The sequence below is a fragment of the Oncorhynchus keta genome, chromosome 6 (genome assembly GCF_023373465.1).
Source record: "Oncorhynchus keta strain PuntledgeMale-10-30-2019 chromosome 6, Oket_V2, whole genome shotgun sequence".
NCBI classification, from domain to species: Eukaryota; Metazoa; Chordata; class Actinopteri; order Salmoniformes; family Salmonidae; genus Oncorhynchus; species Oncorhynchus keta.
In genome coordinates, this window is record NC_068426.1 from 22,962,864 (window position 1) to 22,980,624 (window position 17,761).

A 17,761-nucleotide genomic window follows, 5' to 3' on the forward strand; every position below is an offset into this window, starting at 1 on the left:
TTTGAGGGAGCGTGTAATAGGCATGCTGACTGCAGCAATGTCCACCAGAGCTGTTGCCAAAGAATGTAATGTTAATTCCTCTACCATAAGACGCCTCCAACGTAATTTTAGATAATTTGACAGTACGTCCAACCGGCCTCACAACCGAAGACCAACTATGCCAGCCCAGGACCTCAACATTCTTCACCTGCAGGATCATCTGAGACCAGCCACCTGGACAGCTGATCAAACAGGAGTATTTCTGTCTGTAGTAAAGCCCTTTTGCAGGAAAAAACTCATTCTGATTGGCTGGGCCTGGCTCCCAAGTGGGTGTGCCTATGCCCTCCCAGGCCCACCCATGGTTGCGCTCCTTTCCAGTCATGTGAAATCCATAGATTAGGGCCTAATAAATGTATTTCAATTGACTGATTTACTTATATGAACTGTAACTCAGTAAAATCGTTGAAATTGTAACATGGTGCATTATATATATTTTTTGTTCAGTGTATATATATATATATATTATAAGTTAAACAACACTTTATATCTTACAGAATCTTCAATGGAATAGGCCTGCAAAGGATTCTACTGTTCTTTCTCTCTCATTCTCTCTCATTTTCTCTCTCCATTTCTATCATGTGTGTGTGTGTGTGTGTTTTATGTGTTCCTTGTGGAGGGGTTGTTGTCTGGAGGGCTGAAGTAGAGCTCCCTCAGGGTCAGTGTGAGCTAAAGCCCACTGTGTGATAAACAGCATTCTCTCCCGTCTGTTATAGATAGTGACCATACACCAGGAGCCCTTTGTGTATGTGAAACCCACTGAGCAGGATGGAACCTGCAAGGAGGAAAAAACCTTAAATGGAGTGGCAGATATTAAAAAGGTGATCTGCACTGGACCAAATGAGACCATCCCAGGTAACACAACAGGGACGTTTATGATATCACTGTGCTTTTACTACGCCCGCTAAGTACCAACTGGAGATGCATACATATATATGCAGTAGGTATCTATATATGTATGCATGTTGCTGATTGTGCCTTTGTGTGATTGTTGGCATGAGTGTGTGCGTGTGTGTGTGTGTGTGTGTGTGTGTGTGTGTGTGTGTGTGTGTGTGTGTGTGTGTGTGTGTGTGTGTGTGTGTGTGTGTGTGTGTGTGTGTGTGTGTGTGTGTGTACAGTGTGTACAGTGTGTACAGTGAGTGTACATTGTGAATACTGTATGCTAGAGTGTTTGCTTAAATGTTTGCAAACAGTGTGGGCATGTTCCAGCCTGTTTTAAGCAAAGAGTGTAAGTGTGTGAAGTCTGGTTGCAGTGAACATATGTGCAGTGTGTTAGTGTATTATTAAGTGAATGGGTGATTTTGGTTGAATAGTGTGTGGGCAAGTGATGTCTGGTGTTATAAGAAAAGATTTTAAAAATGTTGATTGATTGATTGTAACTTGCAACCCTCTGCTGGTTTGGTTACAGGACGTCCAATTGTACCTCAATGTTGTTATGGATTCTGTATTGACCTACTTATCAAGTTGGCTGGAACCATGAACTTTACCTATGAAGTACACCTGGTGGCTGATGGGAAATTTGGAACACAGGAGCGGGTCAGTTCCTATAAAAACTCAGACTTCTCTCTAGATAGAAAACCTTACTGGCCAAAAATGATTTGACCAACAATTGTCTATTTGCATATATTTATATTACATTCTATTAAGTAAGTTATGAAGCAAATTACACAAATCTTATCTCTGTGATGTGCTTTTTGCAGTTGTAACGTTTTGAAAATTACACAGAATCCTCTTATGTTACTGCACTCACAAAAACTGTTTTCACTAACTAAATCACAAACTAAAATAAGTCCTTTAGCCGAGAGAGCCATGGAAACCTAGGGTCCCACCACATTGGGGACTTTAGTTCCGTGTTGGAGGGACAAGGTGGTAGTGAGACCCATGCTGATCTGTCAGGATTTACTGAACAAGCAAGATGGGCTGAATGGAGCTTCTCTGGAGAGCCACGCTCAGTTACCACATCTCTGAGCCAGAGAATACCATTCAGACCATACTGCTCATTTTCATTTGGGTCAAAGGCACCCAGGTTTTCGCCTTTGGCTACTCACCAGAGTCAAGAGAGGGCTTACTTGTTGTTTCTGATATAGGACAATTCACTCTGAAATTCATTGTCAGGTTGGTTTGGTTATTAACATTTTACATCCATCTACCACAGGTGAACAACAGCAACAAGAAAGAGTGGAATGGCATGATGGGAGAGCTCCTGGGGGGTCTGGCAGATATGATCGTTGCCCCGCTGACGATAAACAACGAACGAGCCCAGTACATTGAATTCTCCAAACCTTTTAAGTACCAAGGCCTAACCATCCTCGTTAAAAAGGTATGTTCCCGAATTCCTCCCAAAACCTATGAGACAAATTGAAAGTTCATACAGACTACACCTGATTTAGTCCTCATTGCCAGATGGGATGGTTGTAGACTGTAAGTGGTCTGTGAATGACTGTCGGTGCTGTGTGTTACAGGAAATCCCTCGCAGTACACTGGACTCGTTCATGCAGCCGTTTCAGAGCACACTGTGGCTGCTGGTGGGTCTTTCGGTGCATGTGGTGGCGGTGATGCTTTACCTACTAGACCGGTTCAGGTACAAGGGGATCCAGGTGTCCGTCTGTCTATATGCGTGTATATGTGTGTGTGTGGGTGGGTTCGTACTTGTGGGTGCATTCGTGCACACGTGTTTTTGTGTGTGTGTGACATACTCTACCTCTGCTTATGCTCCAGACCTCTCCAGATGCTTCACAGTGGATGAGGGGACAGAGGTGAAGACTGGCTCCAATCATTCCACTGCTCTGCTCATCTGGCCTTCTCGTTCTGTTTTCTTTCTGTGCTCTCGCTCGCTCTTACGTAGCCACTTACACAGACTTCCTCCCTGTCTGGTGTTGCCAGGGTTTTCTCCTCTGTCTTCTCGTGTATGTCTCACTTCATATCCTGCTCTCTCTCTAGCCCGTTTGGGAGGTTTAAAGTAAACAGTGAAGAAGAAGAAGAAGACGCCCTCACCTTGTCGTCAGCCATGTGGTTCTCCTGGGGAGTGTTGCTTAACTCCGGTATTGGAGAAGGTAGGAGAATTACTATCACTAAATAACCGCTAAAGATCAGTACAGTTGTTAGTATACTAGCTAGTTGGTGTACTATTTCTGCAAATACTACCAGTTTGTGATACTGATATTAACTGTGGAAATATTAGTGTTGCATGTCGATAAATAATGTCATATTGGGAGATGCTACACATACATCAATATATTGAGCCATTTGATGTCCCATAGAGTGAACATAGTCATGTTTTATGGGCTTTTCTTATCTAGGCGCGCCGCGCAGCTTCTCAGCGAGAATCTTGGGCATGGTGTGGGCCGGCTTTGCCATGATCATAGTGGCATCGTATACTGCCAACCTGGCTGCCTTCCTGGTGCTGGACCGGCCTGAGGAGCGCATCACCGGCATCAACGACCCGAGGGTGGGCATCAAGAAATTGTCCTGCTTTAAATACATACAGAGAATCTTAGAGTACACCTCTACCTCGATAACTTGTGGATAGTAGGTTACATACTACCAAAAATGTACATGTTTAGTGAGGTGCGAAAATGATTGGGGTTTAAATGCTGTAAAGTAAGTGGTTGTGTAGCGTCAAAAGTTTTCATTTTTACAGAATTCCAGAATTGGTCAACTCTGTGAATGCTGAATGTAATGTTCCCTCCAACCATTCCTATCCTTCAACAGCTGAGGAACCCATCAGACAAGTTCATCTATGCCACAGTGAAGCAGAGCTCTGTGGACATCTACTTCCGGCGGCAGGTGGAGCTTAGCACCATGTACCGCCACATGGAGAAGCACAACTACGAGAGTGCCGCTGAGGCTATCCAGGCCGTGCGCGACAAGTGAGTCCCGGCCGGGCCGGCCTGGCCTGGGCGTGTCGGCCGGAGCTGGTCAGATAGTCAGGTTAGGGAGAGAGAGAGAGGGTCAGTCAGTCAGACCTGGGGGTTGTGGACCTCTGGAACAGTGAGACCCAGCAGGTCTTACTGCAGCGCTCCTTCTGGTCCAGGCCCATCATCCAGCCAAGACAGATCCAGGCTCAGACTTAGAACAGGGCTGCATGAACTGTGTCAGTAGCACTGACACAAGTCTATAGTTGAGCTAACGTTGAGTTGAGGAGCACCCTTTTTCAGGTTTTATCCAAGACGAGCTTCTTTGAGGTGGGGAATCCAATGGGGGACGCGCCGTCGTCCGTCCGGCATTGGATTTCATTTTTCAAGCGGCGGTAGACATGGCTGGTAACGCTGACTCACACGCTTTGTGTGGCCAAAGGGGAGCCGTAAATGTGTGTTGTGACAATCACTGTACTGTTGCACCGTAACCCCCTCCTCCCCCCTGCCTCCCTCCGCCAACAGCAAGCTGCATGCTTTCATCTGGGACTCTGCGGTGCTGGAGTTTGAAGCCTCGCAGAAGTGCGACCTGGTGACCACGGGAGAGCTGTTTTTCCGTTCGGGCTTTGGCATAGGCATGCGCAAGGACAGCCCCTGGAAACAGAATGTGTCCCTGGCCATTCTCAGGTCTGTCCCAGCTCAAGCAGCATTGTGTGTATGTTGTTGTTTTTATTTTACTTTTTTGACCATCCGACACACCGCTGTGTCAGCTCTCTTCTCTCTCTGTATCTCCTCATTCCTGCCCTTTGTCTGTCTGTTAGTCTGTCAGTCAGTCTGTGTTTGTTTGTGTCGTCTGTGTTAGTGACATTCTGGGATTTCTCTTCGGGAGTGTATGGCTTGGCTTTTTGTTAACTGTCTTACCTCTCTGCCCACTCCCCCCCACCCCTGCAGTTCCCATGAGAATGGCTTCATGGAAGATCTAGATAAAACCTGGGTGAGATACCAGGAGTGTGACTCACGGAGCAATGCCCCAGCCACACTCACCTTTGAGAACATGGCAGGTAGGGTTCCTCTTTTGGGTTTTAAGAAACCTAAAAGTGATTGGACAAAAACTACAGTGGTAAGGTACTGTAGCCTTTTTTTTTGTCCAATACTTTATTTTTTTTGTTATGTGAAGTGTGTACTGTTAAAGTAATTTGTTGTGGGTTACTGTAGTTCTAGTTGTTATAGTTGTGATCCTAATATCAACTTGCAAGGTTTGCAGCGGACGGCGTGAAGTGGAAGCAGGTCGGCGAAAGGACAGCAACCGTTGACCTATTAGACTAGATTCACACAGACACAGTCATGGTCAGTGGGTTGCGGTCAGTGTCAGACGGCGACTCACCACCCATCCCTGTGTCTGTCTGTCTCTGTCTGACAGGAGTGTTCATGTTGGTGGCTGGAGGCATAGCAGCAGGGATCTTCCTCATCTTTATTGAGATCGCCTACAAGCGACACAAAGACGCCCGAAGGAAGCAGATGCAGCTGGCCTTTGCGGCCGTCAACGTCTGGAGGAAGAACCTGCAGGTATGGCATCTCTTTCCCCCCGTAAGCACTGGCACCCGGGGGGGGGAAGGGCAGAGATGGGCTGAGACACGCCCAGCATAGCCCTTCCTGCAGGTTCCTCCAATACAGGTGTACGACCAATCTTTTTTTTTGTGTCACTATTAGCATCCTGTCTGACCTTGTTGCCAACTGGTGACAGTCACTCACGGATTGCTGTGTCACAATCAGTGATGAAGTTGTTCCCAAGGCATTACCATGAGCCACCGTGGGTCCATCCTCCAGTCCCTTAGACCAATGGCCCCTATGTCTCCTCTCTGTGCTGCAGGACAGTAAGGAGGCCTCTGGGAGCCAAGCTGTGGGCGCATCGATGACCCCATCGTTAGTATGTAACATAGACAAGAGCCATCTCCACCCCACGTCACCCTTCGCTTTTAGAATAAGAGTTAAGCTAAACCAAAAGTAGCTCTAACATGAGAACATTTGGAACTAAAATATGCATTCCACGTTCATGGCATGAGCCAGTTAAGCCTTAACACTTACTTTAGCACGTATGCAACGCAAGAACACAATTAGCTACGCAAAATGGCCCTTCTGCGTACTTGCTTTGTAAAAATATGTGTGCAGCCCAAAATGTACAATGCATTGCAACTACGCAGAACGGCCATTTTGCGTAGCTAATTGCGTTGTTGCATTGCATACCTGCATAGGGTATAAATTTGACTTTGTATGCTGCTGCTATAATGCTTTTAGGCTTTGTAAGGTCAGATGATGAGGACATGCAGGGGAATAAGGTAGTCGATGAAAGTAATTTAAATAAGGAGAATCTCACATAACTATGAGACTCATAGATAAATCTCATGCTTTTTAATAGCTGTAACAGTGTGTTGTTACACTGTCATTTCTGACCCCGACTCTCCTATGCTTGACGTCTATACTTGTCCAGTATTTACATCACTCCATCCCCCAGTATCCCCACCCCCTACAGTGTTTATGGACCCTAAACATGAGAGTCCTCTCAGAGAAAGCCTGCGTGTCAGTGACTTATTTCAGAACGGTGGCCACCTAAAGATAATCAGGCAAAAACGATTCCAGCTACAGCTGAGTTATGTGCTCGCGCCTCAGTGCGTCTAGTCACTGAAGAACATGATTTGCCCTTAACTCCAATATCTTCCGCTGTGAAGCGTTGGTGCCCCCCCCCCAACTCCCTCATTCGCCTTTCCGCATCATCCCGCACCACCCCTACCTACCCTACCTCCCACCCTGCGCTGACCTACCATCCTCAGCAGGAGGAGCGTGGTGTGGGGGTACATGGGAGGGAGGTGACGGGGGCACGCGAGCTGAGACGGGCAGTGGACACTGTGAGCCTGTGATGTGGCTCTGGCAGCCAGCCTGCCCCCATGCTGGCTCTTTGTTAAGCACTCACAAAAGGTCAGTGGTGCACCGGTTGTATTGACAGCAGGGCTGGAGGAAGGTACGGTAAGATCACAGTCTCCAGTGCGTGTCAGCAAATCAATGTCCTTCCGAGACTGTCTGTCATCTACCTTACTACCAGATGTAACTGTTGTCCATGTCTTCATGTCTGTGTACATGTATAGGCACATACAGTAGACAAATGCATGCAGGCGCCCGCTGAGAAAGGAAAAGGTCTGTGTAAGATCTGTGTTAAAGACAAGGTTATGTTGACACAGTTTATTAATCATTCCAGCACTACTGAACAAAGATTTCTTCATCCATGCAAATTGTACACAGCATTATTCTCAATAGGGCCTAGAGCTAATATGGGGTTCACATGCTTTAAACAAATGACAGTTTTCTGCTCTTATTCCTTAACCGGGGTATCATGCTTGGAGTAGCAGAAGCGAGCAAATCATTGAATCTAATACAGTATGAAATGAACATGATTCAAATGAATTGTCTCTCGATGCCATCAATGTGATTACTTACAGAGGAAGTATAATTCATACAGTATTTCACACTATTCAGTATACACTATTATCATAACAACAGGGTTCGGTGACAGTTTATATGAACTTTTCCTTTCTTTGTGGGTATTTCCAGCTAGGTGTCCAGCATCATTTTTACTGCTTGTGTGTTTGTATTTTTATATTTTTGTTTGTTTTTATACTTCTGTGCATAATGCAACATGTTTGTATATCTATGCCTTCCAACACAGGTACCTCCAGAGGACGTGCAATTCTGAATAACCTGTTTGAGTCCCTCTTATCGTTCACTATGTTGCTGCTCTGAACTGCTTACACCTTAGTATCTTCTCCAGTAACTAACCGACCCATTCTAGCTAGGGCTAAATTCCATTTGGAATTTCAATTCACTTCCTGAATTGATTCAACTGAATTATAATTTACCCCAACTCTCAGCACCTTTGTTTGCTTGTATCTACTGAAAAAGCATTGTGAACTGAATCTGTCCCCCTCCCTAGTTTAAGAGAAGCTACGGTATCTAGCCGTTAGTTTTCTCTGTTGTAAGCAGGTCTTATTCAGAAGTGCACTGCCTAAAAGTGGAGGAGATATTAGGAGTGAGATCAACGAAATGTCAACGAGAACTAATGCACTCTAGTGGCTGTTGTTTCCTATCGGAGACAGGAAGCTGCGGCACATGCGTCCAGTGGGAAGCTTCCTCCATTGGACCAGCATGCTTTGCATGACCGGAACTTTGCAAACACAGCACTTCACAAGCGGTCGGTGTCGATTGATGTCACGTGAGACCTGGATATTCTACGCTGAAAAGTACAACAAGAAAAAACAATTTTGACGAGAAACAGAAAAATACAAAAGAATATAAAAAAAACAATGCTTTGAGTTGCTTGGGCAATGAGCATTATTTTTTCAATCTAAATGTCTCTATGCCTCATCTTTACCTCACTGATGGAGTTTTAACATGAGGTGACTTTGACCATTGACTAATGTCTAGATGTCATCTTCCAACAGGAAATCCATTTTATTTACTTTTTTCTCACTGGTGACTTGTCCATCACTCCTCAGCCAATCAGCTCCCCCCATCTTCCACACCACCCAATAGAACATCACCTCTTAATGCTGTGGCATTAAGATAATGGGGATGGTTTGGGTGGTGATGGGTGGCTCAAACAGAGGCCCAGTCATGTGATCTGATGACAGGGGATGTTCTGTGGGTCCAGTGCTGGCCTGGGTTGACTGTCATGCTTTATGTTTTTTTGTCTCCTTCTCTACCCCATCCCTTACCGTCCCTGCCAAGCTCTTCCCATCCTTCCGTACCCCTTTCTGCATGTTCTCAGATTAAATTCACACCACACTGCCCCCCCAAGTGCCTTCTCAACTCCTAACTCACCTTACTCTCTAAATCTCTTACCCATCCACTCCTAGGGCCTCCCCATTCCCTATGACTAATTCACCTTACTCTACATCTCTTACCATTTATCTAGGCCTAGGACCTCCCTAACTCCTACATCTCTTAACATGTATCTAGGCCTAGGACCTCCCTAACTCCTACTCTCTACATCTCTTACCATTTATCTAGACCTAGGACCTCCCTAACTCCTACTCTCTACATCTCTTACCATTTATCTAGGCCTAGGACCTCCCTAACTCCTACTCTCTACATCTCTTACCATTTCACCTAGCTAACCATCCCCATCCAGACCTCACAACAACTTGGCCAAAACCTCTCATGCCACCTATCACCAAAACCTTCCCACACCCCTAACCAGCTCGCCAAAATCTCTCATATTTCTAAATTCCACCCCCAATCCCTGCTCTAACTCCAGTTAGTAGTATACTGTATATAGTACATATATTATTCCATATACTACCACCCCAACACCATCTATTTCACTCCCTAGGGAATTTCCATTATACCCAGCCACATGTATAATGACTCAAGGAGCTTAAATTACATACTATTATTTGTTGTTGTTTATCTTATGTTGGTATGCATTTTAGTGGCTCCCCTGCCTTATAGAGCACCTTTTTATGACTGCTTGGCTTGCGATGTGGTTGTTTCCTTTGCTAGCTTTTCTATTGGCTCGTTTGGTTCCCTTGGCTTTGCTTCTGGATCTTAAAGTAATAACTATCTAATAGCAAGAAGATGGATGTTTATTTATTTTTCTTTTCTCCCCCTCCCCCTCCCCCCTCCCCCCATGCAGCCCTCTTCCTCTCTAGAGACTCAGGATGTAAGAATACCTTAATATGAGCTTTTGCACATGAACACTGCCACGCACCTATAGAGAGTAGCTGTGGGGCACTTTGATGGCATGAGGGAGGGAAGAAACACAGTTGATGTGTGAACATGTTGTAAGGATATGGTTAAACATGGGTTTGGGAAGATGTTTGAACCTCCAATGAATACAGTTGATTCTGTTGACTGTGACATTTCATAGTCATAGTATACTGCCCATTTAGTTGTTCCTCAGTCCTGGCTAATGTTTATTTTCTCTCTGAAAGGTTGTGTGTCTTGGGGTGAAGGGGGTGGAGGTAGGGTGGAAGTGATTATTTGATGTGTGGGTGTGTGTGTGTGGGTAAGAGTGAGTGTGTGAGTAGGATGTGGTAGATGATTAAAGCAGCATATCACAGGTGTCACCTACACATGCTCCTCAAACCATTCCAATACATTTCTAGGGGCATGGGGGTGTTTGGATGTGTCAATGCTTGGCTAGGTATTTTCCATCATGTCCAGTCCCACTATGATGAAATGGCTGCTAGTGTAAAAACATTCTGGGATGTTTGGACACATGGGATTGGCCAGACTACAGTGCCAGACAGTCCCACCACTAAAAGAGGTGCAAAACTCCTGTTGCCTCCAATATCCAATGGAGACAACTTTGTGTCGGGAAACTCACTCTCATACCACTTCAGATAGTGAAATGGAAGAGGGAGGGAGGGAGGGTGTGGAGAGAGGGTGAGTGGGTGAATGGGTGAGACTGAGACCAAGGTATCACTCCACCCCAAGAATATGAATAATTGTTCTACATATATTTATTTTAGGATAGGAAAAGTGGTAGAGCAGAGCCCCCCGACCCCAAAAAGAAAGCCTCTTTTAGGTCCATCAGTACCTCCCTGGCCTCCAGCATCAAGAGACGTAGGTCATCCAAAGACACGGTAAGGAGATGAAGAAGGGAACAACATCTTCCCTTACTCTTCCTACTCTTCTCTCTCTTTTCTTTTTCTCTACCTCTGTCTCCTCCTCTCTCTCAATCTTCCTCTTTTTCCTCTGTCTTTTCTACCGCCATTCCCATCTCTTAATTGTGAGAGAGACCCATTTCTCTCACCCATCCTACATGGCTCAGCAGCCATGGCCACATGTCTGTCAGTCCACCATCGATCAGCCATCCAACCAGATGCCATTTGTAAGCCGATGCCCCCTACAGGATGCTAGGCAGCAGTGCAGGGCAGAGCAGGGCAGGGTCTTTAGCTGGTGTGCTGGCAGTGGGGAGAGCAAATGCAGGGCCAGGCTGGGCTGACTTCATGGGATTAGTGGGTGTAGTACTGGAAGAGAGGGCAATTCAGCAGTCTGTCTTGCTTGTTTGGGCTGCTCTTCCTCCCTGCCAATGATCTGGATGTGGTTTTGACCAATTTGTCTCTTGGTGACTTTGTAGTGTGTGTGTATGTGTGTGTATTTGTGTTAGTCTCCTGTTTCTTTGATTGCCTGATCCTGTTCAATCCATCTTTTATACACTTAAATCCTGCACTTCCGTTTTGTTTGTTTGTTGGCTTTGATCTCAAAGCATGTGCCAACGTTATGCCATTTGCCAAAGTCAGTCAACCGTTCTGAAAACAAACTAACATATTTTTTTTTACCAACAGACCATCTATTTCAGGATTTTCTTCGTGGAGTTATATTATTAGATCTACTGTCTACTTTTGATTTGTCATGTTTACTTTGTGATGTTTGCAATCATATTGTCTGACAAAAGGATTTTCTGTGTCAATTTTGCATGCCTTTTAAGGTCTATTTCTAGGTTGTTAACGCAGGTGGTTCTATTGTGTCTTCCTCTGTTTGTTGCCTTTCTCGGCTTGAGATTCTTTGAAACATCACGCTTCTATTGTGTCCGCAGCTTAGACCCGCTATAAAAAGAACTCAGGCCTTATTCACCTCTGTTTCTATTGGAGCCTTGCTGCAGCACAATATGAGTGGGATGCTCTCTCATTTTCTCCACAGTCCAGTTGGAAGGGCCTGCTCTTTGCTGGTGGGGAGGCTCCTTCACAGTGGTCTGACAATCCAGTGAATTGCAACGTTCTCTGTTCTGCTGTTCACCCTAACATAGCTGGCTGATGTCCAAAATCTGAGTTAACCAGCTATGCTCAATCCGGATTTAGCTGAGAGTTGCACAGTAGATATCAAAGCTTTTTGGTTTTCCTTAATTACGTATTGGCCAAATAGAACATGGAAAAAAAGGTCTCTGTTGGTCTGTCTTTGTTTGATTTTCTCTTTTTTTTCTTGATCTTATATCTATTGTCTCTGACATTTAGAGTGATGTTATTCCTTTGATCCAAATCAAAACTACAAATCTGCCATCCGCCACCTACTATCACCTGGAGGTGTTTCTGTAGAATTGGTCAACTATTGGAGTGGAGAAGATGGAATGGCTGTTGCTGTTGTGGGAGGTTTGGGATGGTGGTTTGGGAGTTATCGTGCTCTTACACAAATCTATGGTGAAAAAGAGAAACCACACAAGTTACAACTAGATTATAACCAAAGATGTACCATCCTCAAACTTTGACCATTATTTTGATTTTATATAAGTGTTCTTCTTTTATATTAATGGTTATCAATGGACTTTTGAGTGTCAGTGTCCCTCACCCACATGCCACACTGCTCCTCTCTCCCTCTGCAAGCACGTGAATGACTGTTATTGTTGTCAGTAGTGGTACGAGCAGTAATACTAGTAGTTGAGGTAGATGTAGTAGTATCAGTAAGAGATAGTATTTTAGTACTAGTAATTGTAATAATACAGAAGTCATCGTGGTAGTGAAGTATTGACGTGTCGAAGGGTCCACCTTCGGCTAGTAGGGGGTTCTCTAAGTGATACCACTAACAGCAGGCCCCTGAAGTAGGCCCACGTGGTTGTAGCCCTGTGGTGATGCAACGTTTAGATCTAAGTGTTAGGTCTTTTGTAATTATTAGTCAAACATCTGTGTTTTTTTTATATTTTTTATATCTGTAATACCCTATGATGATGTTGACCCTTGACTTAGCATGGTAGTTGCATCATAACTTATAAAACGCAATATGGGTCAATGCTTGAAGAAAAACATTCAACGCAGCTTAAAATGAGACAATCATCAACATCTGAAATAGTAATAATAATAATTTGCGGATTTGCGAAATTGACACACGAAATAGATTTCATCGGGAATTAAAAAATGTTTTTTTTTTCTGAAGATAGAATGGATGGAGGTACACGGTGGATTGTGATTGGCTTGTACTGAAGTGACCCTGTTCATCAAGCCATTTTCTTTAAGACTTTTCACAGTGTGAAAAGGTGATGTTAATCAGGTTTTTCCAACTTTTACACTGTAAATCGGAATCAATGGCAAAGTAAGTTGGATTTCGATTTGACATGTTGGAAACAACGCTGATGAAAACAGTATGTCTTGTAGACAGCATGATTCAGCACAGTGGTATGGTATGGAATTATAGGAAGGCAACAAACTTTACAAAAACACTCCCTTATATTTTGCAAGATCAGTTCATGGCCATATTTGCAATGCATAAGGAACAATCCACAGCAATTGCAGTGGTTAGTGATATTGCTACTGCGTCAATTGCTAAAGGAACCATCCTTGCCATTGTCAAGTATGTTCCCTGACATTAAGCCCAAGGCAGATTACACAATCAATGACACTAAATTACGCAATCCCAAAGTCACAGTTGCCATAGTAACTGAGCACCTGCATGGAGCTGGGTATGTTGCTACCCAGCACTGTAGATACCCATTAAAATCAACAACTCTGCTCCTCTGGAGTACAGTGAAATATGGCCTGGAAGTAAGAGTCCAACTGCACAGCACTTTGAACCAGCCGAGAGGCTCAAGCATAAACCATATTTTTCTCTCAGCTTAGCTGCGGAAAATTAAACAATGTCTTCATACAAATGAGTGGTCTTATTTTTTGGCTGATTCAACTGTGTTCTACGCTCTGGGCATTACCTCCACACCACTGTAGTAATATGATAACCCTCCTCAGACAGAGCAACCAACACATCTATTCCCATGGTTGTATTGTACTAATCTGAGAAACCCACAATGGAACCAAAATGTTTCCACCTTTCCTAGCTACACTGCCTTTGGGGGGGGTTATAAAACACCTCTGCTTCGACGATTTCGACTGAAATGGAGCATAGATGTTCTCTTCTATATCAGACTTCTGTTTAGGGCTTTTGTAGGGGACTGACCGTGGCTCAGTTTTTCTCATGTTCTCTCAATCTCTGCAGCAGTACCCACCCACCGACCTCACGGGCCAGCTCAACCTGTCCGACCCGTCTGTCAGCACGGTGGTGTGAGAGGGACAGAAGGGGAGAGAAACATTCACTCCTTGGAGAGAGAGAGAGAGAGAGAGAGAGAGAGGGGTGGGTGGACAAAGAGAGGCTTCCCCCAGCTCGCTGCATTATTGGATCCATCACTGCTGAAGCTTTTTGTCCCATTGGCTTTATAGTGGAGCCATGGAGATAACCCTACATTGAAGAAAGGACTGATCTGATCATGGCACTTGTTACAGCTGGATCTAGCCTGGCATTAGTCAGCTCTTAGGGTTCTGAGCTTACTTACACATACCTTGTTTTTTTTCTGTTTTCTCTAGTCACGCTCAATTTATGCTTAAAAACAGTCCTATCTTTGTCTAATTTTACTTACTGCAGTGCAGACATTGTGGTGTTGGATACAACTACTATTTAATATATCTACATGATCAATGTTGCTGTTTGAAAAGTCCTGTTTAGTTATATGACTTAAGTAGAAAAACAAGTGGACTTAAGCACTGTACATATCATTTAACTGATAAGAACTGACTGTAACACACATTACTATTTCACAGTATGAAAGGTACACTGCTAAATATCAACGTTTAAGAAATACCTGTCTTTTAACTCCACATACTTAAATAAAATGTGTCTTTGATAAGTTGGACATGTTTTAAGAGTGAGAACATAAACCTCTGTGCCAATATAATATTTTGAAGCAACGATACTAGAGATGGAAGCATGCATGCATTGTAAATGCATACCCACTGGGCACAGACATCAGTTCAACGTCTAGTTTGAACTTACATTTTGTTGAGTTTTCAACTCATGTAAATTTAACGTAAAAATCTACAAAACATTTCACCATGTCATTGGATATAGATAAAAATGTTGGGTGGAAAAAAACAGTGCCCTTACGTTGATTACTTTTTACAAGTCCAATCAGTTTTCCACATTGATTCAACGTCATCGCATAGATTTTTGGCATTGAAATGACATGGAAATAACGTTGATCCAACCAGTTTTTTTCCTAATGGGTAGATGCAAATGAGTATTTATTTAATGAATGATTTGTCCCCATGGTGTTAACACTTATACTGCTATTCTAATCACGTACGTTTTCTGAGATACAAAAATTGTGATCTTTGTTTAGATTTTATTCTTTGCCCCTAAATAATTAATTGAATAACTGTCCAGCCAGTATTATCCTTTGGTGCCCCTTGGAAACTTTCTGCCTGTGACGTACTGTTCACATTTACCTGTATTTGGTCCAATGAGGTCTTTACACCTTTGGTATTGAGAAAGTGGCAATACTATATTCTTATTTGAAGGGGATTTTCAGTCACTAATCCAGGTCGAAACTATAGGAAATATGTTATTTGTTATCACTCTCTGAAAGTACACTATCAATGTTTCTTAATCCTGGTCATTGGGACCCAAATGGGTGCACATTTTTATTTTTGCCCTAGCACTACACACCTGATTCTAATAATCAAAGGTTTGACAATTAGTTGATTAGTAGAATCAGGTATGTAATGCTAGGGCAAAGTCTAAAATGCCCACCCATTGGTCGTATTCCCCTGCTCAGATGTTGCTGACACATGCGAGATCTTACACAGCCTGGATAGGTATTTTACATATTAGCTTACCACATCATATGTAATAGCAATCTGGTACCAGACTCCACAGTCGATGACATGACACGCAACCATTGGTTGATGCATGCAATGTCTGGGAAGGGGAACATGACCTTTGTTATCGGCCATATATTTGGGAACACCCTCTCCCTTGCTTTCATTAGTCTTTCTCATCTCCAGTTTCAAGGGGTTGCATCAAAGGGCCAGGTTTTTCACCCAACCAGCACTTGGTAGTTCATGCAAAAACCTCCTACCTGTGCACAACAGTCTATCTTCCATTTGCACTTTGGTATGTCTTACATGGAAGGAACCAGAGTGAATTGATAATTCAGCTTAACTTGCAGTCTTTGTGCTGTGAGGTTGTGTACATATCTTGGATAGATGCGAAAACGGGCCGTTTCCCAGGCTCTGGAGTTGAGAAACAACTGTGGCATGTTGAAAGAAAGACTATTGCACAGTTCTGGCATGGCACTGCAGAGCAATTTAAAGGGATACTTCAGGATTTTGGTAAGGAGGCCCTTTATATACTTCACCAGAGTTATCTACTTTGCCAAGTCATGGATACCATTTTTATGTCTCTAGTATGAAGCAAGTTAGAGGTAGTTTCACGAGTCAATGCTAACTAGCGTGCTAGAAGATACCCATAGACTTCCAGTCATTGCACTAACACTAGTTAACAATTGCGCTACCGGTAGTTAGCAACTTCTTTAAAACTGCACGCAGAGACATACACATTTTATCCACGAATTCATCTGACTGGGGAAGTAGATAAAGGGCATCATCCCAAAGTATCCCGTTAACCTGAGGGCTTCCCCATACTGTTCCCATCAACAAGGCTGATAGAGATATTATTATGCATTCAGCAGGCAAGTACATAAAAATGTATACGAATAGTAGTAGAAAAAGGCTCACAACAGAGATTATGGTCTAATTGTTAAAATATGAGTATCTCATACAAACACACATTTCTTTATTTGTTTGGTGGCCAAGTTTTTTATGAAACATGTAGATTGTAGTACTTCGCTGGAGAAAAAACACATATTTGTCTATTTAAAGCGCTAAAACAGCATTTAGTTTCTGAATGTGAAATTTGATCATTTAAAAAGTTACTTCTGGTCATGTTCTCATTCTGGCCTATGCATGCTTATGTGTGTTTAGCAGTATTCTTGTTTGGTTCTTGAATGCCTACTGATTATTGGCCATGCAGATCTTGTTTCGTTTTCTGAAACGCATACTATGAATGCAATGTAAATAGAATATTGCACTTGTCGTAATACTGCTGAAGAGAATGTCATTTTCACACACACACACACACACACACACACACACACACACACACACACACACACACACACACACACACACACACACACACACACACACACACACACACACACACACACACACACACACACACACACACACACCCTCAATGACACACACACATGCACAGTACACATTTTTAAGTTTAATCTCCTCAATTATAAAGATGATATAATAGAAAATGATTTTCAATCAAATAATATTGTTTGTATAGATGCACTTGTAAATAAAAATGTACCTATTGCCAAATGTAATTATAGATGCTTTCATTTATGCACATATACAACGTAGCCTACACACATTGCAATCTAGCTTGGGACACAACATCTGAAGTCTGTATTGGTTGGACTCCCTGAGTTTGTCACGCCTTGGTCTTAGTATTTTGTGTTTTCTTTATTTATTTGGTCAGGCCAGGGTGTGACATGGGTTATTGTGGTGTGTTTTTTGTCTTGGGGTTTTGTGGGGTGTCTACGTAGTCTATGGCTGCCTGAGGCGGTTCTCAATCAAAGTCAGGTGATTAATCGTTGTCTCTGATTGGGAGCCATATTTAGGCAGCCATATTCTGTGAGTGTTTCGTGGGTGATTGTTCCTGTCTTTGTGTTTGCACCAGATAGGTCTGTTTCGGTTTTCGTTATATCATTTTGTTATTTTTGTAGTTTCTGTATGTAAGTTTTTCCTTCATTAAAATATCATGAATCATCATCACGCTGCATTTTGGTCCGATCCTTGTTCTACCTCTTCGTCAGAGGAGGAGATAGAAGAGAGCCGTTACAGAGTTGTGCATCATTTTGGCTGGTGGCGATGGTAAATCACCCTACCACAATATAGCCGGCAACAAGGCATATGTACCAGTAACTGCCAAAATGAAAGGAAACACCAACATAAAGTGTCTTAATAGGGCGTTGGGCCACCACGAGC

General features: G+C 43.4%; 1 protein-coding gene across 13 annotated transcripts in view; it reads left to right on the forward strand.

Annotated features, from left to right (window-relative positions):
• The window catches only part of LOC118385254 (glutamate receptor ionotropic, NMDA 1), a 29,407-nt gene extending 11,862 nt beyond the window's left edge, over positions 1-17,545 (forward strand). For 2 of the 13 annotated variants that reach the window (XM_052521137.1, XM_052521140.1), the window contains 14 exons: positions 753-899; positions 1,441-1,572; positions 2,192-2,356; positions 2,499-2,617; positions 2,977-3,089; positions 3,336-3,484; positions 3,748-3,905; positions 4,416-4,577; positions 4,842-4,951; positions 5,311-5,456; positions 5,761-5,817; positions 9,574-9,600; positions 10,412-10,525; positions 13,860-17,545. In XM_052521137.1, coding sequence (XP_052377097.1) covers positions 753-899; positions 1,441-1,572; positions 2,192-2,356; positions 2,499-2,617; positions 2,977-3,089; positions 3,336-3,484; positions 3,748-3,905; positions 4,416-4,577; positions 4,842-4,951; positions 5,311-5,456; positions 5,761-5,817; positions 9,574-9,600; positions 10,412-10,525; positions 13,860-13,928 — 1,668 coding nt within the window. In that variant the 3' untranslated portion in view covers positions 13,929-17,545. The remainder of the gene's footprint in view (positions 1-752; positions 900-1,440; positions 1,573-2,191; positions 2,357-2,498; positions 2,618-2,976; positions 3,090-3,335; positions 3,485-3,747; positions 3,906-4,415; positions 4,578-4,841; positions 4,952-5,310; positions 5,457-5,760; positions 5,818-9,573; positions 9,601-10,411; positions 10,526-13,859) is intronic. The other 11 variants (XM_052521138.1, XM_052521141.1, XM_052521143.1 and 8 more) reach the window with 8 other exon arrangements.
• Positions 17,546-17,761: the final 216 nt, after the last annotated feature.